General features: G+C 41.2%; 1 protein-coding gene across 9 annotated transcripts in view; it reads right to left on the bottom strand.

Annotated features, from left to right (window-relative positions):
* CNOT6L (CCR4-NOT transcription complex subunit 6 like) overlaps positions 1 to 27,562 on the bottom strand; it is a 38,822-nt gene that overhangs the window by 7,135 nt on the left and 4,125 nt on the right. For 3 of the 9 annotated variants that reach the window (XM_083571392.1, XM_083571391.1, XM_083571393.1), the window contains exons 2-9: positions 7,895 to 8,016; positions 6,516 to 6,702; positions 5,384 to 5,469; positions 4,654 to 4,743; positions 3,171 to 3,239; positions 1,484 to 1,641; positions 772 to 926; positions 377 to 528 (exon numbers count right to left, since the gene is read on the bottom strand). In XM_083571392.1, the coding sequence (XP_083427518.1) occupies positions 377 to 528; positions 772 to 926; positions 1,484 to 1,641; positions 3,171 to 3,239; positions 4,654 to 4,743; positions 5,384 to 5,469; positions 6,516 to 6,702; positions 7,895 to 8,006 (1,009 nt within the window). In that variant the 5' untranslated portion in view covers positions 8,007 to 8,016. Of the gene's footprint in view, positions 1 to 376; positions 529 to 771; positions 927 to 1,483; positions 1,642 to 3,170; positions 3,240 to 4,653; positions 4,744 to 5,383; positions 5,470 to 6,515; positions 6,703 to 7,894; positions 8,017 to 25,915; positions 25,999 to 27,562 lie in introns of those variants that run through there. The other 6 variants (XM_083571398.1, XM_083571396.1, XM_083571397.1 and 3 more) reach the window with 3 other exon arrangements.

The raw sequence follows: 27,562 nt of genomic DNA, 5'->3' as shown, positions 1-27,562 counted from the left end.
GGGGGCCGGAATGTAGCCCTTGCACAAGTGGGGTGCCGCCCGTACCAGATTCAAGCTCTAACATATCCTGTAGAATGGATCACTGATGGGAAAGACCCCTGACTGAGCACTGCCACAAGTCATAGCAGCCAGAACAACACTGGATAGACCAATGGCCATACTCAATTTAAGACAGCATTTTTGTTCATAGGGATGAACGGATCTGTTTCAGAAGTTGCTTCAGCAAAGCAGTCCACTGAGCTGGTACCGTTCTGTCTCCACTTAATTTGAACTATAAAGTGGCATTATTTCTATACAGGAAAGTTTCACTTGTTTAAAAACTAGTACGCCTTATGAAGCCTCTCCCCCTTTCAGATTGAAAATGCCTGACACCCACCTGTCCCAAACAGTTCCTTATGCACCTCTAACACGACAGCAACGCCAATGTTGTCCTTTGTCATCACTCGATTCAACATAGCTTCTGATCCTTCGGAGTTCGCCATTGCCACTTGGTTGAATTCTACCGTGTGCTTCTGCACCAATGTGAACCTGAAACATGTAAAACATACCCAAGAACTCAGTCAACAGAAATAAAAACGTACAAAAGTAAAGGGGGGGGGGGGGAAGACTACTAGAAAGCCAGGATATAAAACTTCTCCCTCTCATTTTTTAAATACAAAGGTCAATTTCATGTCCACATTAAAGCAACAACAGACGCTGCTTTGCAAACTACCAGAGACATCTGAGGTACAGGCATGAAACAACGAAGTCAAATCAGCAAAAGTCTCTTACTTTTCCGTTTTGAAGAATACTGCACAACCATCCACATGCTTTCGCTCCTGCTCAGACATGATTTTGGCACGTGACTTTGGAGAAAAAAATCCATCATATCCACGCTCTTTTAATGCTGGCAGAAAGAGGGTGAAGTATTGCTCAGTTTCTACTTCCTGAAAAGGAACATCACACAGTGGGTAAGTGTGTCTGGCTGTTAACCAGAAGGCTGGTGGTTTGAATCCATACAGAGATGGCTATGGGCAGGATTCTTGCATTGTAGGGGGATTGGACTAAATGACCATTGGGTCCCTTCCAACTCTGGGATTCTATGATTGTTAACATTGAAGAAAACTGTGCTGAGAAATGTAGGCTGCCTCATTTTTGCCTGTTTCAGGGAGGGTTACATTGGCATGGGAAGGACTGAGCAGTCACATTCACAAGTCATCATAAGCCACGGTTGCCAAGTTATTATGCTTTATTCAAAATGAACAATGGACAAAGGGCCCTGCAAAAAGTATTTGGCCAATGGTGATCTTTTGCTATTTTCACATCTTAACACGTTTTAACATACTTTTAAAAAAAATAAAGCTGTAAGACTACAGAAGAAAACATGAAGAAGTACTTTGAAGAGATGCCCTTGACTTTCTATCAACATTTTAAGAAGAGAATAAGGGAACCCTATTCCTACTATTTCCTGATGAAAATCAAAGGGCTATATTGTTATCATTACCTGAAGACTAATGATATCTGCATCCCAGTTCACAATTTCTTCCATGATTCCCTTTTTTCTGTATTCCCAATTTAACGCCCATGATGGGCAGTAGCCATACAGCTGTCGGGTGGCATATTTATCACACAACACATTATAACACATGACTGTAAAAGAAGCTGGAAGGAGAGAAAGTAAATATTTGGTGATGAGAACGTTGAGGTACCACACACTTTTGACAGAAGTTATCCCCCCTTAGAACAAGGAGTTTCAGCGGAATTAAGTAGGTATCTCTGACTTCAAGGCCAGTTTTGCAAAAGCTTCCAGAATTCCTCTAATTTTTATATTGCAATTCCTTTATTTGTATTTTCAATGTTGTATTTTATTTTTGTGAGCCACCCAGAGAACTAAGTTGTTGTGTGGCCAACATAAAGACGGTAAATAAATCATAAGATTAAGAAAAAGAAACTTCTTTCAGATGCCAAGTACTAGTTTAAGAAGCTAGAGTTCATTAACCTCTATTTTAACTACATGGCTAACTGCTTTGCATAGGTGGAACTATCTGCATAAATAAACTTATACAGTGCATAGCAGAGATGATCTAGCATACTTTTCAGGTTTACATATTTTTGCACATTACTTCAGCCAGAACAGATAACATAAAAGGCTATTAGGTTTTTCTTAAATGAGATAAAGCTGCAGCTCGTTGCGAATTAAATTATTCAAGCAGCTAAGAACCTCAGGTGAAAACTTAGATTCAACAGACAGATTCATACATTATGAATTGGCCCTTTCACCTTTAATGGTTCATATGAGCAGTACAACATCAGAGGATGACCATACTGATATTTCTGTTAAAAGGACTTTTCACTTTCTCAGCACTCCTCACAAAGTAGCCACACATTCTTCCAAGTGAAGCCTGCTCTGATATTTCACTGATCGCATGTGCATAGCAAGTTTGAACAGATTCGTAACACACAAATTGGTCCTCTCTCTACAAGCGGAAGCAGTTATTACTCAGTTACACTGACAGTAACTTCAGCAGCAGCCCATTTGCCAATCTCTTAATGGTGATCACATGCTCCTGCCCCATAGCTTCTCCACTGAGATTAAGGTTTATGTTGGTACTGGCCCTATCCACAGCAAAGTCTAATGAAGCCTCTTGAAGCAGGATCTGGTAACCAGCTGGTTAGCTCAAGGGGGAAGGAGCACATCTTCCTCATTCTCTAACTGGATAACGAGATTGCAAGCCTCAATTCTGCATGTGGCCTTATGAGGCCATGGAGAAAAATGTTCCAATGACCCTTTCTGGGAGCAGATTTTGAGTAGTTAAAAAAGGACTGATAAATATGTGGATTTGTATCATGTTACCGGCCATCTGATACTACTGCAGACAGTTCAACCCCTGCCCTTTGGCTTCAGCTACTGCAGCAGCACAAAACAGGGGTCTTTCTGGGGTTCCAGTAACTTTGAGCTCTCCTTGCCTACTGCTGCCTTCAGACCCTCAAGGAACTTCCCGTTTCTGTCCCAGGCAGCTGCTTGGTTACACAAATAAAGCAGACGGAGAACTCTCTTTTGTGGGCTGTGAGGTTTCTTCAATCATCATCAAGGATGAATAAAACTTGACAAATGAGGAGTGCAGCTGTACAAAAAGATATCTCCTTGCTTATCTTTAATTTACAGGAAGAAGAGAAAGTCACATAATTACCGGAGGGCAGAATTTGGTCTCGCTCTTTCAAAGTAATCCATGGCCTTGGAGGCAGCTGCTCCGGATGAACTGAAATATTGAGAAAGTAAACATTAATGAGCGCTAGAAAGCCCAGTATCCCTCAAGAACTTGCAATAGTCACACTCCTTATTGTAGTACAGAAGTTCAGAAAAGAAAGCATTTAACTGCAAGCTGAAAGTGGGATATGGGTAGAGAAAATGTTTAGATGGTGCAAGTTTCTCGTACTTTTAGATATAGGTGGGCCCTGAACAACACTACTTTGTCTTTTAAGTAGCCTTTAGTTTCCATTTCACTTTTATCTCCACTGAGATTTCCAATGGTAGTACCAATTTTATTTGGGAACAATTATGTCTGATTTCATTCACCTTCTCTCTCACTCTCACTCAAACATGCACACAGGAACCTAAAGGAACAGCCACATTTTGGTGTGATCACTTTGTTGGATCAACTAAAGCCTGTGTAACATATACCCTAGTGGCAGAGTTGCCACCCAAAACTGCTTCAAAAGTGCTGGGGGGAAATGTATGAATAGGTTATTATTTTGCCCATAAGGTTGAACGATCACAAAGCATTATCTGCAACTGCAAAAGAGGTTCAACAGGCATGCAACATTCCATGTGATGGGAATAAGTTACAGGGTAAACAATTCATACCAGCAGCCTGCTGAGCCCTTCCATATTGAAGGGTTTTTCTAGTGACAATCATCCCATGCAGGCTTAATTAAAAGATAGAGCATGGTTTCCACTTGGCTCTTCAATCCAGAACAACTGAGATTAGCTGAACCCAGATCCAGAAAGCTGTTTTGAGTATGGAAGACCTGATGTACACACATAAGTTTCCCAGCTACAAATGGTCTCTTTTAAAAAGGAATTATCAATATATACAGGCCAGTTCCTCCACTGAATGAATGGAAACCCTCACCAAGTAAGAGAAGAATCCCTGATCTGGGAATAGCTACTATGTGGACCTTTGAACTCAAGACTCTTGATGAGCTGGCACTCAACATCATTGGGCAGGTGGTTAGGTATAAAGTTAGACAGATAGAGCCAGCTCCCAATATTACATCCCCCGCAGTGTAACCGAGAAACAAGACCCAAGACAAAGCTATACAGGCAGGAGTAGGATCAGGCTTGATTTTGAATGGTTGGGATCAATGGGGAAGGGGAACAGGGGTTTAGTGCATGCCTTTACTTTAGCCCACATAACCAAATGCCCACCATGTTTCGTTACAGTAAAGTATACTGCATTTGTGGCAGTTTTGTCATAATAGGCAAAGGCAATCCTCCCAATTAGCATTGCGTAGTGTACTGAAAGGGGCACACTATGTTGGGAATGCATAGCACACCCCCTGCACCCATCTAGGAGTCCCTGCAATATGAAAACTCCCCCTCTAACACAAATGCCATCTGTCATTTAAGACGAGCCTTCCACTGCTATCAAAGTGAAGGCAAATACTTCTTACCCGCTAGATTGTCAAGCATGTAGTTCAGTAACTTCCGTGTTCCATCTGAGTCCTGGTACAGGCTGAGAATATCTTGTGATAAAGGATTGCCTAGAATAAAAGTGAGACATTGAACATCAGTTAGAGCCCAACTTCTCATTCTGTCAGAGGGGAGGACGGTAGATTTGAAAGGGGTGTCCAAAAGCAGTATCCGAATTCCAGAGGAGTGAAAGAGCGGTCAGAGCGTCAGGTTTCAAGTTACAAGAAAGGAGATTCCGATTAAACATTAGGAAGAGCCTTCTGACAGTAAAAGCTGTTTGAAAGTGGAACAGGCTCCCTCGGGAGGTGGTGACTCTCCTTCAGTGGAGATTTTTAAAAAGATATTGGATGGCCTTCTGCTATGGATGTTTTAGTTGAGATTCCGGTATTGCAGGATTAAGTGGGGTCCCTTCCAATTCTAGTCTATGATTCTAAGGGCTTTGTCTGGTCTGGATACAGCAGGAAGGCAGCAAGACAAAGGGCACAGCAAAAACCCAAAAGGACAATTCAGAACTTCTCCTAAAGCTTATTCATGAATAAATAGATAAACAAAATAGTAGGCTAAGAAACCCATTACCTATACTTTGCAAAAGGTTTTGTCCTTCAGCCCTACAGGGTTCTTTGGTTAGAAGACTGATCAAGGAATTGATAAAGGAAAGAAAGGATAGAGAACAAGGAATCATGGACATGTATGGTTTAATATTTCAGTTACCTTTCAAACCTAGTGTTTGCAGCTGGAATAGCCGTCCAAGTTCATAAGGCAAAACTCGTAACAAATTGTTGTTTAAAAGCAATTCCCTAAAGAGAGAAGAAACACATTAGCAGGGTCAACTTTAAAAGAATTCACATATTGTATGTTCTGTTTATCTTGCAAAATGCCAACTTTTGTTTTGATATTCCTTTGAGTGGCTCCATTGCTGAAGGGGAAATATGTGTGCATTAATGCACACGTTAATGGCCACAAATAAATTAACTATACAGTGGTTAAGTGTCTGCAGTTTGGTGTTCTGGAACAGCCTGCCCAGCTAGGTGCCCTCCAGAGGCTTTGAACTATAGCCCCCAGCCATCACCTCTGAGAGAGGTTGATGTTCACAACTTCTGGGGGGCACTGAGTTGGAGAAGGCTGTTGGGGGGGGACCCAACTTCCAACTCTGACTTGTTTTCACACTGAAAGGATGTTGGAAGGAAGTCAACAACCCCTGAAAAAATGCTAAATCCCCACCCAAGCCTATCATTCATCCTTGGATAAGGATCAAAAAAGCAGAAGGTGATGTACAAGGATTGGTAGTTACTGTCCATTGCTTTTCAGGGGAAAACTCCATCTCCCTTTTTGCATAGTAACAGTAAGTTAATCATTTTGGCACAAAATCCCACAGGAAGACCTTCTCTATACAATGAACCATTAACATTATCAAGTTTGTGAGCAAATATGGAGGTGAAGATTGGCGTCATTATGAAAGGTAGCCTAATGACATAACTATATGTTAGGAGAAATGTGAGGGTGCTGCTGCTGCGTTCTCTTCTCTCCCCCTGTAATGTGTAGTAAAAATGTAACACCGTCATCCTGGCATTGCCCATTTCCTCACCCCCATCCATCATCATTGGCATCATGTGGGCAAGGCACAATATGAGCCACCAGAACTTGAGTATCATACCATGGTGTGCCACCCAAAATGGTTGAAAAAGAAGGCAGTCAAAATAAGTTCTGAAACCTACAGTACAGAAACTGTGTACATCAACAGCCAAGTTAAACTGCAACATCAATTTAACAGCTGGACCAAAGCTAAAGTTGCAGCCTAAAACCTTTCTGTAATTATTTTGTAAGAGGCAGTGAAACTCCTCACCTGAGAGATACCATGTTTCCTAGTTCTGCTGGTAAACTTCTGAGTTTGTTGGATGAGAGATCCAAGTAAACCAGATTATGAAGCTTGGCAATATCAGGTGGAATGCGAGTCAGATAGTTGTCATTGAGGTGGAGAGCAGTCAAGTGTGTTAGTGACCAAAGAGACGTACTTAAGCTCCGCACTCTGCCTAAAATGAAGAGCACGTGGAGAATGTTAAGCATCCAGGCAGCTGTTTCTACAAGTATACTGATAGTTTTGCAAGAAAAATGTGCTGATTTATCATCTCACGCCCACCACAAAGCATAATAAAACGCAGGATATCTGCTATGACTTTTTGGCAAATGTAGCTTTTTTTCCTGGGGAGGGTGAGAAAAGCAGCTGAAAGGGTTTTTTTGCTAAGGGGAGGGGGACGAAAAAGGGCTTCCCTCCAATTTGGAAGGGGGAAGGAAACAACTCTGTAGTCACATATTTTAATTATTAATTAACTAACTAACTAACTACATTTATATGCTGCTGTTCATCAAAAAAACCATTGGGTACTTTACAACATAACATAATACATAACTTAGTATCTATACATTATAGAAATCAAAAGTTACATAAATGCAATTATAATAAAAATACATAATACAAATACAAACTAAAAATACAAAATACATAATAAAAATATAGATTCTCATAACAGCAAAAGCATAAAAATGAAGGAAGAGAAAATCAGATGCAGGCTATCTAAAGTGCACAAATATTACATTAATCTGATGATATCAGATGGGTTGAGTTCTATTATTCCCCATTAACACCCCTCACCTTCATCCCCAACTATAAACAATAACCAACAAGGGTCTAACCCAATCCCTTCTGAATTCATATTAATTAATGATTATTATTTTTTAATGGAGCCATGCAACTTTCAAGTTGCTTGAACTTATTGTAGAAAACTGTACATGAAACCACTCTGAAGCCACTTTTGGAAATATGTGATAAATGGAAAACGTGTTTTTTTTCTGAAATGAACATTAGATGGTCCCCCCCTCCCCAATTTCAGATCTGAGAGGGGGCAGAACAATAGAAACACACATACTTCTCTGTCCAATCACCTCAGATTCATATCTCTAACTCTTATAGTGCCTTTTCTAAGGCATTTCATAGGGGATGCCCACTTGCATCTTAATAATGTGAATGGTTTCAAGTGCTCAGACTGCAGGCAAACTGAAACCAGATATCTTGAAGGCAAGATTTTCACACACTGATGAACTTGTCTCTGAGGACCTGCTGATCCATTCACAAGTTTTATCAGGCAGGTGGATAGATACCTGGCCTAAAGCCAGAGAGAACCACCTCCACCTCCCACCTGATAGGCAAATCATTTCATAACTCACCCGAGATTTCCAATTCTGCCCAATGGGACTTCTTCCCATTGGCTACCTCCTCTGCTGACATGATGGTGTAAATTCTGCGAGGATCTGGAGGATCATATTTTTCCTTTGGCATCCCTATTAGTCTGAAAGAGAAACCATATGATTACCACAATGTGCTACCAACATTTTTCTTATCATTAAATGGCCTACCAGACTGAGACGGAACCCTAGTGTATAACATGTAAGACAGAAGCCTTGTCTGTTACAAGCATCCCTCCCAGTGAGTAATGAACTAGACATGATGGCAGACACTCTGCATGTTTAAACAGAACTATTCCTGTTATGTATGCAGGGCAGAACTGGGAGAAGAAAACGGGGCAAATACATGAGAAGCACAGAATCCTCCATCCAGTCACGTTTGCTGCTTCAAATTTCTCTCTCTCTTTAAGCACTTTCAGCTGATCTTAGCTCAGATACTAGAAATCACAACAGCTGGACAAAGACTTAAACAGCAAGCACAGGGAATGTTCAACACCCCACACTGGGATTCTGCCATCATTTCAGCAGTTAAATGTTTTAGCCACACGAGGCAGTAAAGGTAAAGGACCCCTGGATGGTTAAGTCCAGTCAAAGGCGACTACGGGGTGCGCCGCTTATCTTGCTTTTCAGGCCGAGGGAGCCGGCGTTTCCCCACAGACAGCTTTCTGTGTCATGTGGCAAGCATGACCAAACTGCTTCTGGCACAGCAGGACACCGTGACATGTGTCAGAATACATGGAAACGCTGTTTACCTTCCCACCACAGTGGTACCTATTTATCTACTTACACTGGTGTGCTTTCGAACTGCTAGGTTGGCTGGGAAAGAACAATGAGAGCTCACCCTGAACTGCCAACCTTCTGATCAGCAAGCCCAAGAGGCTCAGTGGTTTAGACCACAGTGCCTGCAACTGTCATGTCTAGTTTGGCCTTTAAGCAAACGCTGGAGAAGAATTGAAGTAAGCACACAAACAAGAAAACCCAAGATGAGCAACATGAATTAAAGTGATGAATGTCTCTCCCAAAAAGCTCACAATTCAATCTTTTATGGTTGATAAAATTATTTTTCTGGCCTCAGCATAATATCATAGAATCATAGAGTTGGAAGAGACCACAAGGGCCATCGAGTCCAACCCCCTGCCAAGCAGGAAATATCCCAAGAGAGATACTATTTTTGCAGCAATTTAATGATGATTCCCAGTTTCTCTTCATGAACTAAAAACAAAATTTTTTTGGAAAACATGTAACTAGGTATTTTTTTCCTAGTCAAAGTGTGCTGTTAACAAAAGTGATCTTGATTAACTTAAAGCATTCAAACCTTGGAATATATCACACAATTAATTGTTTCTTAGCCTAATGATTATAAAAAGCTAACAGTCAGGAGAAAGGGTTGAGGACCACATTCCCTTGGGGGAGAATCTGTGCAAGACCAGATGCTGGCAGTGGGCAGACCAGATGCTGGCAGTGGGCAGGCCAGACCCCAAAGTGGCTTTTCCCTCTCTGCCACCTTCTCTCACTTTCCCAGTCTTCCTCTTCACCACCACCCAACAGGCTGCTAGGGCAGGGAGAGTTCACTCTGGCCAGAGGTGCACCGATTAACTGCAGAAGGCTTTCACCCCCTCCTCCCTCGTTCCACCTGTTCTTACTCCCTCCACCATCCCCCCCTGCTCCCCGGCTCTATCCACCCACATGTATTTAGGTGCAGAGCCACAGGTTGCCCACCCATGATCTGATGGAAAAGACGAAGAGAATTCCAAAGCTCTATTGTAACTAACTGACTTGAAATGAACTTGTAGCTAGCTAGTCCCTGCAGTGTACAAATCTCCAGGCAAGCCCCTAGTCACCCTTCCTGCCCTTAAAAACTGCTGGCTCTTTAAGGATAGATGGGAGTCAACAACAGCCCTTTGAATACCTTCACCTTCCACCCTGATTAAAATAAATCTATGTTCTGCAAGTTACATGTAACCAAGTACGGTATGTTTCTTTTGAAGTACCTCTAATTTCAATTGGACTAATTCCCATGCAAATATCATGATTACTGCCTTAGATCTAATAGCTGTAAATCAGAGAGAGATAAAAAGAGAGAGGGGGGGGGGGGAGAGAGAAATTTAGAACCAGACCTGCTGGTAGAAATTTTAATGGAAAGTTTCCATTTCACCCTGATGGACTGCTGCAAAAGATGGTGTATCTTTAAAAACTATTTAAAAAATTTCCAATTAGCAAAGGATTCATGGATTATTGGTGGTTCTTTCATTGTAACTCGATGTACGCTGCTTTCTTCCAGTGAATAATGCTCTTAGCCCTAGTTCAGAGTACATGTCAGTTACTGTATGTCCACAAAAAGGTTTGAAGAACTGAATGTACAGCGATCCAGTTGGGCAGAAACATGTTGAAAAGACCTTCCATCCCACGTATGTATCTCAAGAGTTGGCATTTGTGTTTAATGGAGACAAAACAAACCTCCAGGCTACAAATTTCCAAAGACATCCTTGGAAATACAAGTTGCCAAAAGAATTGCATTCCAGCCTGAAACACTTAGAACAAGCAACCATTTTCTTAAAATAGCTGTTATCGTTCTAAACACATCCATTGTGGAAAGGACTCCTGTACCCTTAACAGTGTTTGAGGAAAGGATTTTGAAAGGGTAGCATAGAGTGTTACCACGCAAAGAGAGGAAAAGCTACAGATGCTGAAATATTCCTTTCACGGATTATTCAAAGAGACAGGAGCCCCATCTGGGACTGATTATCACAATGTTTTACACTTATTAACGTGGCTGCTAAGTCTCTGCACAATACTCTCAGAAAAAGTGACAAGGGTTTTAAAAACAAACAGACAATCTCCACCGAGTCCCTATACTACCACTCATTCATACAGAGCAGGAGAACAATGGTGTGACAGGGGCAGGCCGGCCTGTGGCCCCTGAAGTTAGTAGCTGCAGATCTTGCATCCAAATAAGAGACTTGAGAGTAGAGGCAAGGCAGAGCCCTACTGTTGCCCCCCAGCCCTCACCTCGCCCGGCCTGTCCGGCCCTTCCCCACCCTGAGACGGGCTTTTACTCTGCCTGGTTGCCCCTGGCCCGGCCTCGCTCACCGCCTCCCCAGGGCACGCTGGCTTTCTTTCACCCAATGGAGCTGGAGAGACCCTGCATGAGGAAGGTGCGGGGCCAGCGCCTTCTCCAACCCTCTCTCTTCTTTTATTCCCCTTTTTCCTTCCTTTTTTCTTTCCTTCCTTCCTTCTACATAAAAAGTCGCTGTTTTGCTTCATTGCTTTTCCTGGGCTTTTTCATTCATTATTTTGTATGCATTCCACACACACCCCATAGAGGGGGAGGCAGCTTTCTTTTTATTTATATGTCTCTCCCCGCCTCCCATTTTTCATGCACAAATTTTGCTGCATCCCTCCCCAGCGCCCTCCGATGGGATTCAATCCTTGGCTTCTCAAATTAAAAAGATATTGGGTAGAAAGACTAGAAGCATTTCTGTTCCCCATCCTAGAGAGCTGTTGCCATTTGGAGTTGCTGATGTGGCTGTTGACTGAATAACTGCTTTATTCCATTATTACAGAGTTCCACTGCTGTGTGTTTTCTTCTAAAGCGTAATGGTTTGGTTTTATGTTAACTCACCATGAGAGCATGGGACAGTAGGGATACAAATGTTTTACAGTGCAAGCCTATGCATGTTCCAATAGTCTCACGTAGTTTGCTCCCAGAAAAGTGGTAAGGATTGCAGCCTTAAACAAATAAACTACAGTAATACAAAAATGACAGGCTCTAGCCCCATTATCAATCCAATTTCTGTTAGCAAGGATCCAAAAACACACAGAAAATGTTTTCTTCAAGTTCCGATTAGACCAGTAGTGTTTAAACTTTTTTCAAAGAGGGCCAGATTTGATGAAGTGAAGGGCCGTGAGGGCCAACCAAAGGGCCAACCTTAAACGGATTTTGGACATGCCTGGATTAGACCATGGGTTAGCAAACTAAGACCCACAGGCAGATCAGGCCCAATTGCCTTCTAGAACCAGCCCACGGACGGTCCGGGAATCGCCGGGTGGATCGCCAGCGCACGTGTTCATTCCCTCTCCCTCCCTATCCCTCACATGGTGGCACTTTTCTCCTCAGGGACGGAGCAATCTTGTCCCACGCTGGATGCCATCGAGGAGGCTAGCCTGCCTGCCTGCCCGCCTCAGCAGGGTGGTGCTCTGAAGGGAGCATGTGACGCTGGCTGCCAGCTGCTGCTGCGTTTTCCTCCTCCTCCTCCTCCTCCCTCTCCCTCAGTCCGCCCTTCTCCATGCCCCTTTTGTGGGCCGCTTCCTTGCGCACATTCTTCACCGCCACTTGCTTCTCTCCCTCCCTCCTCCATTCCTCCCATGGCATTCAGGTGGGTAGTTGCGGTGGCCGCGGGCACTGCTTGCGGGTTGGTGGGCGACTGCTTCTGTCTTCGCCGGCCAACACAGCCTGCTATCCCACCACGGCGCCTGTCTGGCTGGAGAAGCCCAATTACAGCTATTGGGATGACAACTGGGACAGGTAAAGCAAAGCATCTTCAGGCCTCTTTGTGGGCAGGCAAAAATTGTTTACCCCCCCTAATATAGTCTGGCCCCCCACAAGGTCTAAGCAACAGTGGACTGGCCCCCTGCTGAAAAAGTTTGCTCACCCCTGGATTAAACATTTCTTTTTCTTAGGAACAACTCAAAGGATGTTTGTAATATTCTGAATTCACAGAGGCACAACGAGATTTTAAGTGCATTCCCACTGAAACTAAGTGTTAATTTTCAGAGCTGTGCAGAGGAAAGGAAAACAGAAAAGCTACAAGGCAGGGAAAGCTGTCGGACTCATTGCAAAAAGGCCACGCAGCAGCCTCTAGTCCTAACACAAGCTCTGCTCAGATATAAGTATGCAAAACAAAAAAAGAGGCAATGTCCTGTGAACATTCCAAACAGAAGATATGCCTCCAGTTCCTCACACAATCAGCAGCTGCAGGCTGTTCTCAAAAACATCAATGAAGTAGGACAAAGAAAGATCCCAGGTGAAGTTCAGCTAGCCATTAAAGTTTAGCCTCTAAATCTTAACTGTAGGCTTTTAATGTTTAAAAGGTTTATTTTAAGCAATGTAAACACTGTCAGATTCTCTAAATACAGTTTCAGAAAACTGACCAAAAAAGGTGGACTGATATTTTTTGCTTTCAAGGCTTATTTATCCTGGAGAGCCAGCTAGATTGCTGTGCAAAGATATTTGTGGTAGATGACTGATGGCTTGCCAGAGGAACGCTATAAGCAGCTGTGCTGTTCCTATCTGGACACTGGTCAGCAGCTTTGATTATCTGGAGTGGGGAGTTTCCTGCCTCTAAAAAGGAAGCCAACTTTTTTCTCTGTACACACTGCCAAATGATTTACACGATGGTATCCCCAAACATCCATTATGAATCTACCAGACAAACACTTATAAAGAAGAGTGATCAAAGGCCAATTCACACAACCATTTCCTCTTTAAAAACTGATTTCTGCAACTGTGGGATACTTGCAGAATAAAGGAATGCATAATTTATACACCACCATACTGACACCCATGCCCCTTTTCCTGGGACAGCTACAGAAATGTCTAGCAGCTGAGAAAATAGCAGTGGATGAAGGCCAGTTGCTTTGATCTAAGGCTAAGCAAGACCTCAGGGCAGGTGTTGGCTCTAAAATCTGTGTTAAGGAGCCATATAAATTATAACAAAATATAGCTGAGTCAAAACACTGGCTATTGCAGACTGCCAAACTGCACCTGAGGGTAGATTTAGGATGTTATTTTCCTCTTTCATCTGACTATTGGATTTTACGTTTAGCTGGTTGACTGTTGTTATTTGAACTCTAGGTTTATTTAATAAAGGTCAGCATCTTGTTAAGTCACTTAGATAATAAACATAAAAAATATTTTGCCCAACTGCTCACAAAAGATCTCAGGGTGTTTGAGCCTTTGTAGAGATATGCTGTCATGGTTGTAAATGCAACTCAGAAATTTGCCATCTAAAAACTTCCACCTTAATTGAGACACAGCAATAATTTCCGTTTCCGTCTTTGCCTTATAAAAAAAGGCACCGTGTTTGCTACTAAATTAAAGGTTATACAACAAAATATAGGCAAATATCTCAATGAGCATTTGTCTGAAGCCTAAGAGACATTTACAAGGTGTTTTTCTCAGTGCCAACTGCAGAAATTGTATAAAAGGGTCTTTTTCACAAATTAAAATTTTAATGCATACACCTAGAAAGGCAGGATGTGAACATGACAAACGAGGGTTTCAGGAATTTGTGCATGATACATCAGAAAACTGGCATTGTCTCCTGTTTGTCTCAATACTGTATGAAAAATGTGGTTTGGTGCTGAGTAATGTCTCCAAGTAACTAAAGTTTATACCTAGGGTTTCTAGACTCTGGCCCCCAAACCTCAATCAGGTTGGACATGATGTTTCTGTGGATGTGGTTGAAGACAGGAGATGGCATATCCATCACATTACATATTCACATTGCCTTTTTATTGTTTCCTTTATTTCTTATATTGAATTTTATTCTACAGGCAACCCCCAGTTTGCATGGGGGCTGTGTTGTGGGTACACTAGCACACAGCAGCAGTCGTGCATAGGCCCATTCTACCCTCACCCTGCCACCTTCTCGGGTCAAAAGCATGTGTCAGCAGACATGTATCCATCAGTCACATGTGAAGTGGTTGCCAGCTGTATTACAACTTGAACACTATGGAATTGCAATTGCTACAACAAACAGAAAAATAGTTAAGGGTCATTCCACGCCAAATCACCTGATTTTAATACCCAATTGTGCTCTCATGTATCTGATTTTATTCAAAATTTTTGTGTGTATACATACATATGAGATAATCTCTAATTAATTTTTTAAGATTTTTTTGGTCCAAAATTGGTGTGGAATGACCCTTAAGTAGTCCACCAAGACCCTTAGCGATTTTCAAGTGGCCCATGAGGGGAAAGTTTGGGACCCACTGGTTTAGACTAAACTTCCATTTATGATACAGTATTCTGCTTTCAGAAGACTACTTCCCTACGAAAGAAATACTAACAGGTTCTGGGTTTGGGGCATTCTGGTGATTGGTTTTGCGCTGCCGTTGCCCCACACTCATCATGCAAGGGGTGGAGCAACAGCTTTCTGCATGACAAGCGGCACAGTTCATATGTGTGTTGCAGGCATCTCACAAGGGAATGGCTGGGTGAATGGTTTTTTTCCACTGCAATATGCTTATGAAGCTGGCACTAGGCAGAACTTCTATATTATGCATGCTTTTCTTGGTATAGATATTAATACTCATGGCATAAAAAGTAATGCATTAAGTTTCTGTTTGTTCAAGTCCTAATATAGTACACAGATCACATGAAATAGATTATGTTGATGCCTACAGGTTCTGGTGATACATCTTGTCCTTGCTAGCATACACCACATGTTTTGCAAACTGGTGCAGATGACAGGCTTTAATATATACTATACATTTAATTATTTATGCTTTTACACCTGACTCCTAAAAATTCCTACAGGTAATTAAAATGCTTCGGCTTCTAGGAACACAGTACTATGTATGTGTGCTTAGAGATGCAGAATACAAAAGCCAGCAAGTAGGAAACCACTAGGGCTTAGTTAGCAAGTCAGGAGAACCTATGAGTCACACACAACTCAAGCATTAAATACACAATATTTTATGGATGGAGGGATGGAAAACCTGTGACCCTTCAGATGTTACTGGACTCCAAATCTCATTAGCCCCAGCAAGCAATGCTAATTGGGATTATACTCTGTTGCAATCTACACATCATTCTTCCACCTGTCACAAGTTTGCTAAGCTTTCCCCACCCACTTCATGACGGACACACATTTTGAGAACAGTTCCCATCTTCTTTCTTTCCATTCCTCACACTGAATAGAAGAGCTACTGTATAGATTAATCCCTATCTGCATGTAACCAGTTGCAGTTTTATACAGTATACATACAATTTTCCTAAAGAGAAGTAAAAAAAAAGCATGTAGGAAAAATCTTATGTGAAGCTGCCCCATTTGGGCATGATTATTCTGAGAAATTTCAGCTGGCCGTTCCTCTAGTGCACGGGCAACAGCCATATCCTGCCTGCCCCTCCATTTCAAAGGTTATTGACACTGTGGAATGGTACCACCAAAGCAGCCCACTTTTCAACTCGCCTTGCAACATGAAGCGGAAAAAAACCCTTTTTCTTTGCATCAGAAAAGAGACACAAGTGCTTAACTCTTCTGTCCTGGATCATCTGATACAGAACTACAAGTCTCAGGGAAAGCTGTTTTGGGACTACAACTCCCATCATCCCTGCTAACAGGACCAGTGGTCAGGGATGATGGGAATTGTAGTCCTGAAGCAGCTGGAGGGCCAAGTTTGGCCACCACTGGGCTAGACCAAGACAATGGTGGTTGGAGGAGCCTTCAATTACTCTGCTCTCAAATCAGTGATCAAATCAGTAACTGGTTAGGTTTGCACCACATGCTGCTCTTGATGCTTTAGTGTGAGGTAGCAGTGTCAGCTATTTAAATGGTTTGCACACAAATACTTCTGGATCTATATGGTTTCCTGGTGCCTGAGGCCCTGCTCTCTCTTTGGAATTACATAACCTATTTCCATATAGAATCAGAACTGTAGCGTTTGAATAGACCCTGAGGGTCATCTAGTCCAATCCCTGAAATGCAGGAATCCCTCCCCCAGTCATCCCTGGGCGGGCACAAACCACCAACCTTCTGGTTAGGAGCCAGACATTGTTTTAATAACTTAAAGACTTTTTAAAAGAACGCTTTTAAGGCTGTCCTTGAATTATTTTTTGTTGGCTGAATTGGTTCATAGCTGTTGTGTGTTTACGCTTGTCCAAGATGTGTGTGACCGTGCCTGAGTGCATGGCTGCAACCCGGAAGTGGCTGGAAAAGGGGCGTAATGGACTTATGCACGCTCTGCCGATGCGCACGTGAGTCAAGAACGTAACCCCTGCGCAAAACGTCATTGCCTGTATTGTGCTCTTTTAAAGCTAACTTTTGAAAGCCACTTTACAAAGACCTTGTCATAGAAAGGTGGAATATAGATAAATAAAGCAAAAAATGATTATGAAACTACTGGATCCTAAGCCAGCTTTGGTGAGGGACACAAAATAGACCCCTGTGCTGTGCCAACCTGGAGTTGGCACAATGAAATAGGTAGAAAGTTTGCTCCCTTTCCCCCTGGTTGGCAGAAGTCAGCAGGACAGTGAATATGACAGAGAATCCACCATCCCACCCCCGGCTACGATGGCTAGTCCATGTTAAAACATTAGTCAAACGTATGAACAACATGCCAGGTAAACACAATGTGATTTTATGCCAGCCATATGGCTACATATACTGTGGTGGACACTGCAATTCCCCCTTCCCACACACGCAATCCTTTGATGCAGGTTCCCCTGTATGTTTTCTACAAAATGTGCCGTGAACCATTTACAGCAAGTATTATAAATAACACAAAAATAATCCATGGGAAAGCACATGACTCTGTAGAGAATTTGGTCAGGGTTACATGCTATTTTCCAGTAAATAAGGGCTAGAAACTACTGTAGACATTAATTATTATTGTGCAAAAGCCCCTTAACCACCAGACCTGACTCAATACCAACAAAATAAACCTTAAGATGGAGCAGCTGAAAAGTTGGAATATGGGCACAATTAAGAATGTTGTTTCTGTCATCTAATCTGGAGCACCTAGTTTAATTTATGGGCTCTAACTGTTCATTTTAAAAAGCTTTGTTTTACAGGTTAAATAAATACATTGACCTGAAGATCTGTCCAGTCCCTTTCAGAATATCTATTTTTTTAAAAAAAAAATTGCCTTGTGGTTTACTGAAAGCAACTTTCATTCTATCGCATTCTGTGAAGTTTCACACCAGCTGTTCTTTTAACATGTTAAGCCAAAGCTGCACATCTGGCCCTATCTATCCCCAATATTCCCTCCAGCCTCCCTAAGACACCACTAATTCTGGTGACAGCAAAAATAAAATTAAAGAGTAGATGCAACACTGGAGCAGGTAGAGACATTTAAGCTTCTCCCAGCACCTGAACAGAGATGCAAACCAACCCTTTCCCAATGATCCAATTGATCATTTGATAAGCTGGGAGGGGGTAATAGCTCCTCCCCCACTTCAACTAATCTGCATGGATCAGCCAAGGGGTGTGGGTGGGTGAATTTACTTTGTGAGGTGATAAGGTGGCCATACCCAGCACCGGCACCCACAAAGGCTTGGCCAAGGGTAAATATGACCCTTACTGCAAAAAGGTTAGTTGTTTTTATTATAAAAAATACCAAGGTTATGTTTCTGAGAGTTCTTCTAACACAAGTAAAAAAGCCAGCATACCACAAATAAATAGAAACTTCAGTACAGGGCTCAAGTTTGCTAGTAATTGCTCTCTTCCTTCACCCCCCCCCCCCGCCTGCAGTCAGCACAACTATTAACATAAATCTTGCAAATACAGTAAGTTATTAACCCGGTGCGTCTCACATGCTATGAAAGTTATGTGTAAAGAAAGAAAGAAAAAAAGAGCAATTTACAAAATTTCCCTGAATGATCACCTGGAGGCAATTTTCACTCAAAGACGAACTTTGAAAATGGCTATATACTTGCCCAGAGGAGAACCACAATCAATACTGGAATATATTTAGCAACTCTTGATATACTGTTTTCCTCAAATAGACTCAAGCTGGCAGAGTACAGGGGTGCGCTTAATACTTGGGGAAAATAACCTGTGATATCAGAGCCTTAATTGGCGCAGCTTGTCTATTTAAAATGTGTGCTAGCCAAAACCTGAGGCAAGGATAAGGTGTATCAGCTGAGATCTGGCCCCGGGTCTTACCAGCACTCCATTCTACCACTTAATTTTTTAGTCTTAATTTACCCTTAAAAGGGGCAAATTTGTTACGTTTCCACAACAAAAGGATGCAAAAGAAGTCTCACACAAAGTGGAACATTCTACTGGGTGGGGAATGCCTCTTGTGCCGATTATTGAATCTCCAGAATTAGCCACACTTTGCATTTACAAATAGACCAAACAACAAGAAAAGTAAAATCAGAGCGTTCCAAAAAAAGACAAAAGAAGAAGAAGAAGAAGAAGAAGAAGAAGAAGAAGAAGAAGAAGAACTTGTCAAGTCACATTTCCAATAGTGGGAACTGATAATTCTGTATCTCCATCATCATCTAAAGCAGGGGTGGCTAACTTTTTTGTCCAGAGGGCCACTTTTGCCCTTGGCTAAATCTCTCGGAACTGCATGCCAGCAGTGGGTACAGCTAAAAATTGTTGTGGGCATCTCACACTGCATGTGTGGACACACGCAGGCATACAGCCTCCTATTGAATGGTTAATCTGATGATTGGGGAGGGGGGCAATATGAGGCTACTGGGCTCTGCCCACTCCAGCACTGTCATTTTAAGTAGGTAGAATCTTGGAGTGGTGGTAGGGGGAAGAGAAAATATTACTTAGCAGGCCAACTCAGACCCCTGAACTGAGGGTTAGCTGCAACAACTTCAAATAAAAGAATTACCAATAATGCTTTACCATAATTTGCCTATTCTTGATAACATTAATCAGGCATCAATTAATCAAACATGCAGAGTCCTGTATTGTAGCCATTTAGATGTATCCAGAGTCTTTTGGCTGGAGGGAGGAGGAAAGGGGACAAAGAGACACTCAACCATGCATTTTTCTCTGGGAACACCAACTTTTCCCCGAGGTCATCCCTATTTCTAGGCTCTGAAAGGGCTGTCAGGGGTTAGTTTATCAAACTGAAATTCAGAGAGGCCTCCAAATCTATTTGGAATGACTGCAAACCCACTATTAGTTGAGGTCTGATCAAGAGCTGTAAGGAAAGAGGTCACATAGATGGCAACCAGCTGGTCTATAAATCAAGACCTTAGTCAACAACAGGTTGCATCACCTGATGTCTTCAGTTTCAAAGACACAAATACTTCTGTAAATTCAATTCCAGGACACATAGTTGTGCAACATTGAGATACAAACAAGCTGCACACTTCAATTGTAGCAAAGATTGTGAAAATGCAGCTTGGACAACCATTTTAATATGTTATGAAATTAGACCTTTAAATATATCTACCATTTTTGCTTTAATAAAACATGTGCAGGGTTATAACCCCTCACATTAAATTGCCAAACGATTTGCTTGTTTATCAGATCCCTTTATTTTACAGCTTCAATTTACAGTTCTATTTTCTTAAAAGCAAATGTGAGACACTGAATCCACACAGCTGAAGAGACTGAGCAGCTCTTCCATTTGCTTTTTGTTTACTCAGATTTCTATAGAATGAAGGCAGCCTTGAAACCCAAGTACTTGCTCCAAGAAATAAAGCCTTGTATATGCAAGCAAGTCTTCATTCACTAATTTGCTCTGGTGAAAGTCTGCAAAGCAAGAGGGTTGGCTTCCCTTTTTTAAATAAAACTATGTATAGGCAGAGAAACAAGCTAAACTTTATTCAACTGGAAAGCAGTTGCGAAGGCACTTGAGGCAGTATCATCATGTGATAGAAATTCTCACACAAGTGTGTAATAATTCATACCACACAGTCATAAATCCACTAGAGAACGTGGATCAGATCCAGCAAACCTGCCTATTAACAGGTTTTAACTTGCTTTACAAACTATTTACATGGAACTGCTGCCTTTATCTACAAGCTGCTGAACATTAAGCTACATTGAGAGGAGCACTGCACATGTATACAGGTGAAACTTGAAAAATTAGAATATCATGGAAAAGTTCATTTATTTCATTAATTCAACTTAAAAGGTGAAACTAATATATGAGATAGACTCATGACATGCAAAGCAAGATATGTCAAGCCTATCTTTGTTATAATTGTGATGATTATGGCGTACAGCTGATGAAAACCGCAAATTAACAATATCAGAAAATTGGAATATTAAATGAAATCAGCAAAACAAGGATTGCAAATAGAGCAATATTGGACCTCTGAGAAGTAGAAGCATGCATATGTATTCAGTACTTGGTTTGGGCCCCTTTTGCATCAATTACTGCCTCAGTGTGGCGTGGCATCGATGCTATCAGACTGTGGCAACTGCTGAGGTGTTATGGAAGAACAGGATGCTTCAATTGCAGCCTTCAGCTCTTCTGCATTGCTCGGTCTCATGTCTCTCATCTTTCTCTTGGCAATGCCCCATAGATTCTCTATGGGGTTCAGGTTAGGCGAGTTTGCTGGCCAATCAAGCAAAGTAATCCTATGCACATTGAACCAGGTTTTGGTAGTTTTGGCAGTGTGGGCAGGTGCCAAGTCCTGCTGGAAAATGAAGTCAGCATCCCCATAAAGCTCGTTTGTGGAAGGCAGCATGAAGTGCTCCAAAATCTCCTGGTAGACGGCTGCGTTGACCCTGGACTTAATGAAGCACAGTGGACCAACACCAGCTGATGACATGGCTCCCCAAATCAACACAGACTGTGGAAACTTCACACGGGACTTCAAGCATCTGGCATTGTGTGCCTCCCCATTCTTCCTCCAGACTCTGGGTCCTTGGTTTCCAAATGAGATGCAAAAGTTGCTCTCATCAGAAAAGAGGACTTGGGACCACTGAGCAACAGACCAGTTCTTTTTTTCTTTAGCCCAGGTAAGACGCTTCTGACGTTGTTGTTCAGGAGCGGCTTGACAAGAGGAATACGATATTTGAAGCCCATCTCCAGGATCCGTCTGTGTGTGGTGGCTCTTGATGCACTAACTCCAGCCTCAGTCCACTCCTTGTGAAAGTCCCCAACACGTTTGAATGGTCTTTTCCTGACAATCCTCTCCAGGCTGCGGTCATCCCTGCTGCTTGTGAACCTTTTTCTTCCACACTTTTCCCTTCTGCATAACTTTCCATTAATGTGCTTTGATACAGCACTTTGGGAACATCCAGCTTCTTCTGCAATTACCTTTTGAGGCTTTCCCTCCTTATGGAGGGTCTCAATGATGGCTTTCTGCACAACTGTCAGGTCAGCAGCCTTCCCCATGATTGTGCTTCCTACTGAACTAGACAGAGAGAACATTTAAAGGCTCAGGAACCCATTGCAGGGGTTATGGATTGAATAGCTACTGTACCTTTTCATAATATTCTAATTTTCTGAGATTGTTAATTTGGGGTTTTCATCAGCTGTACGCCATAATCATCACAATTATAATAAAAATAGAGGCTTGACATATTTTGCTTTGCATGTCATGAGTCTATCTCATATATTAGTTTCACCTTTTAAGTTGAATTACTGAAATAAATGAACTTCTCCACAATATTCTAATTTTTCGAGCTTCACCTGCATTGGGAGGCCCCCTAAAAAAACCTAAATTTGGGGGCACTGAGGGGATCTTTGCACCACGGCGCCACATATGCTAAAGACGGCCCTGAGAATGGTCATACAAGAATGGGCCTTTTCTGCAGTGGCTCCCTGCTTGTGGAATGCTCTCCCCCCAGGAAAGCTTACCTGACACGTTCACCTTTAGGCACCAGGCAAAAATGTTCTTCTTCAACCAGGCTGATTAATATTCTATGTTCTTTTAAGTGTGGTGTGGGTTTTTTTGGTGGGAGAATTATAGGTTTGCTTTGTTTTTAATCATGTATTTAGTGTTTTTATTTTACATTTTTATGCTGTGAACTACCCTGAGATCTCTGGATGAAGGGCAGCATAAAAATTTAACAAACAAACAAACACAGTGGTTCTAGTCTAAGGGATTAATAACTTCATCAGCTATCTTACATTACAGCAATTATCTATAAATGCTGAGAAATATTTATAGTGGTAAACATAAAGGAAACTAACACTAATAAATTGCTATGCTGATTAATACATAATAATATCTGTTTGACTTTATCGTAACAGAAAATGATTTCTTAGCCAAAAGGCTGAGAATATATTTTATATGCTTACACCTTTTAAAAAAGTTCATCGGATCATTCCAAGTTTTATTAAAAACACTGAACTTAGTTCAACCAACCACCAAGTCCTAGCTTTGAAGCATTAAGCATGAAGAGACACGGACTACCAGTCCAAAGTGTCAGCGGTCAAAAACCAGTCTAACAGAAATCCCATTTGAACATACTAGAGAGGGTGTTTCTTACTCCTCAGTAGTACACTGCAATGACCCACTAACTCTATGGAGGGTGTTTCTAGTTTTGACATTTTTTTATTCAATTGTTCTCACTTTCTTTACCAAAAACTTGGTACTTACAAATGGCCTGACATGGAATAGTTTTGCCTGGAAAATTACAAAACCTAAAAAAAATGCAACAACTACTTTCCCCAGAAGTAATAATTCTAAACAGCACAGATGTTATGTTTTCTACAAAGCAAATCCTCTGTTCAGTTCTTTTTGGGAAGCATTTGCAAACTGGTGGTTAGAAAAAAGAGCTGGAAACCTGATGTATTCTATTATGGATAGATATACAACACAGCTTATGAGCTCCCAATCCCTAAGAAAATCGACTAATACATTTACACTGGAAGAAGTTAACAAAATGTAACACCCATGACAGCCTTCAAAGCTCTATCACATCTTATAAGCATCATTTCTAATTAGCCCTCAAACTTATGCCTCTACTAAAGTGCCAAAAGCAGATGTTTTCCTTTTCAGTAGCTTAATATTGCTGCATAATTATGCTATGTTAAATGGGCAGTGATGAGATTTCCATTTTTATAGTAAGACTGTGCCATTAAACACACTTTTGCATGAGTATCAATTGGGGCGCGCACATGTTATTCCACTAGTAAAGCATAGCTCATACCATTTGTTGGACTGGTGAACGTTTGGCCTTCTTATTTTGCATTACATTATTTGTCAAGGAAGGACACTAACTGCCAAATCCTATTCACAACCAAGCTTAGCTTGTGGGGCTTTATGTTTATCTGAACTACACCCGATCAATCACGTCCTCTGGTGAAGTACTTTGCATGCCACTGAACTTGATCAGACTTAAGAAGGAACTGAAGCTTTGCTTCCAAATGAGGTTACTATTAAACGTGTACTAGCTTTGCTTAAAGGTCTTAACCTTGTACAACACAGAAAAGGCAAACAAAACAATTCTTGGAATATAGCTCTCTCGGAAAAAAACGCTGAGGAAAGGGTGTATTGGGAAATCAAGCCATGCAGTGAGAGATTAAAAATTCAAGCCATTGCAATATATTAAATGCGACCATTATAAACCTTGCCTTTGCTTAATTTTATCCGTAGACCATACCCACAATTATCACTGCATAACCAGCTGCAGGTAAATAAAATCCAGCATAGTACTTCCAATACAGTGGTACCTCGGGTTAAGTACTTAATTCGTTCCGGAGGTCCGTACTTAACCTGAAACTGTTCTTAACCTGAAGCACCACTTTAGCTAATGGGGCCTGCTGCTGCTGCCGCAGCACAATTTCTGGGTTAGCGGAGTCTGTAACCTGAAGTGTATGTAACCCGAGGTACCACTGTACTGTATCCTGTTCTCCCATTTTGTTTCAATATCCAACAAGTATGTCATTAAAAGATGTCATTTGTTTAATCACCATGAAATAATAGTGAAACCACAGGATTGTGACTATCCTGGTAAGTGTAACCTAAAAGTTTGTACCAAGTTTATGAATTCAGACACTCAGGGATCTATAAAACCCGTAAGAATACAAGGCGGTGAACACGACATCTAAGAAAGTTTCTGTGCCAATAAGCTATTTGCTAGGAAGATTATATTATTTTTTCCCCATCGTGGCAACAGTGAAGGGAAAATCTATACATCAGTCTATATGTAAGGCACAGAAGTTTCTGTCTCTGGCCTATGAGTAAGATGTGGATGGATTAATCCAGACAACTTTGTCACTCATCAGAAAAATACTGTGAACCCTTATTTTTCCTGATGCTGTGACGTCTACATAATACATTCAAACTCTATTTTCTTCCTTAAGAGAAGCAAAAATGCTATACAAAACTGGACTAAGAAGGTGCAACCGCTGAACACCCTGTTCATACATCCTTGCCTAGCTAGAGCAAGGGTAGCCAATGTAGCACCCTCTAAATACTGTTAAGACTACAATTCCCATAATCCCTGACCTTTGGCTATATCAGCTGAGGCTGATGGCAGTATGTCAGAGCATTGGCCATCCCAGAGCTAGGACAAGCTAATATCGATGAACAAAAGATAGTGAAATTGCTTGAAAATAGGAGTTGGAAGGTCGAGCACCAGGTTTTTTAAGAAATCCAACATGTTCAAATAAGGAGCGATTTTGCATGTTTTTATATATCCATAGTGCATTTCAAACAAAGTTAGCTGAATGTGCTAGATGCCAGTCTGCAGCTGGTGTACAGCCTGAATGTGAGTAATGCCTGTTCTGTGAAAAAGGATAGGTTCCTCAGAAGCACCTGTTGCATATGAATATGCTCACTATGCCGGAGACCCACTCACTTGAGATCAGCAAACACTGAATACACAAAGGACACCATTATCATTGTCAGAGTTGATTTTAGCTTGCCTGAAGTTCATGTGCCTAATCAACATAGAGGATTGCCAAAAGTTTAAATGCTAACACAGGAATTTTAGGCCAAGCTGCCTGCATTACTGTTTTTTAAAAATAGTTCCACTTGTAAAGTCTTATTTCAGTAAAAAGGTTGACATGCTGTAACTTATTTACATCTGGTGGGCAGGATAGAAGTGGAGCAAATGGTGAAATCAGATCAAGCAGTATCCATTCTTTAATCAGCTTCACTTCCTATTTGTCAGGAACTAGGCACAATGCTGACTGAAGTGACTAGGCTTGGTAATATGTTTAAATAGAATACAGATTCTTCAGTTAAACTTATTTTTACAGGTCATTCTGTACATTTAGCAGTGTCTGTTGCATTAATTCTTGTTTGCACAGATTATTTCACCATGGTTACGGAAAACAGCAAACCCACCAAGTTTTTAGTGGAACAAGAGTCAGAGCAACAACATTAAATTCTAAGCTCACGGCTAGTTTTGAGTGTTTTTCTCTTGGTGTTTTTCCTCACTTTAAAGACAAGGCCAATCCAACGCTTCTTCCAATAATTAGCTCTAGAGAAAATCAGATAAAGGGAATTCAGTCCACTTACATGAAAGTTTGTCTACCACATACTAAACCTGATCCCATTCTGACAAACTTTTTACAAAAGTATGTTTAGCAACCATACTATTTACTGAAATCCAAGGGTCTATTCAGAAGCATAAAGATAGCTATGTAATTAAAGGAAGGCGCTCAAACTCACAATTTTGCCATGCTGAAACAAACCTTTCCACTCAACATTGGAAACTTATTAACTTTCGCAACTTTAGTGTTCATTGCACCTTGTAGAACACCATAATCAAAAGACAGATCTCTTCCCATTGGAGCTTCATTCTAAATTTCATTTCCAACTTCTTATGAAATCACTGTGTGCCTTAAAGCTGTTTCCAGAATTTTATGGACAGTCAGAATACACTAGTGAACACTTTAAAAGCATATATTGGTTTTGTCATGCTTTTCACATGCTATGTATTTGTCTGTACCTGTCAAATATGCTAGGTAATTTTACATAATAAGCTATCAGTACAAAACTGTGCATGACAATAGGTAAGTGTGCAAACACAACAGGTATGTGTGCAAACACACATATCATACAGATGCAATAACTCTCTCTTGATTTTGTAATATGCTACCCTAAGGCTTCTATCTGAAGCATATGGGGTATTGTTTTTGTTTGTTATTATGGTAGGTATTTTTGTATTTTTAGATTGTGAACTGTCTTGTGATCTTTGGATGAAGGATGGTATAGAAATTTAATGAATTATTATAATAATAGTCTAACAGGACATAAATTACGGTAATAAAATGTGAAAATAAACCTGTCTTAAAGTACAGATACTAAAATCAAAACTCCTGAGACTACAGAAATCCATTTATAAAAACTGAAGGATTAATCTAGAATTAAAACACAACTACATTGCCAAATATGCTAGATAAGGCCTATCAGTGGTGGCTTTCTCATGTGTCACATACCCAGATTCAGCATGCATGAAAGCACTAGTCCACATGGGGACTGCCACTTCAGATCCTTTGCCTGAGTCCTACTAGTCCAAATAGTATATTGGGGAAGAGGGGATTAGTGCAGTTTTCCACCTCACTCTGATCTTGAAAATATCGTGAAACGTTTTCTCCTTGCTCTAATACGACATGTGAAATACGACACCTTGACTGGACAGCATTGCTGCTGTACATGTACATGATCCAAAGAAAGGTGGAAGAGAGCAACAGTTCTGAAGCAGTAAGGAAGCTGCAAATCAAATATTAACATTTAGAGTGACTATTACATTTTGAAAGTTCTCACATTAAGAGTGCATGCAGACTGAAAAGGAGCAGCCATGGGTTTCTCTCCTGTAGAATGAGCCTGGCTTCCCCTCTCCTTTGCAGTGCTTTAGATAGACATATGCATCAGCAAACCAAATGTTCATTCAGGGGCCACACCTTCTACATGTATACATTTTTAAAGCTCTGTGTATATGTTTACTCAATTTAATGAATGTGGGGAGTTTTTTAAACGTTCTTTTCAAGACAGCAGAAACACTAACCTTGCAAAGGCGGGGAACAAAACACAGAAGTTTC

Source organism: Podarcis filfolensis (assembly GCF_964270895.1).
Source record: "Podarcis filfolensis genome assembly, chromosome: 9".
In the NCBI taxonomy this organism is placed as follows: domain Eukaryota; kingdom Metazoa; phylum Chordata; class Lepidosauria; order Squamata; family Lacertidae; genus Podarcis; species Podarcis filfolensis.
Note: the sequence above shows the minus strand (reverse complement) of the source record. Positions and strands in the feature narration are given on the sequence as shown.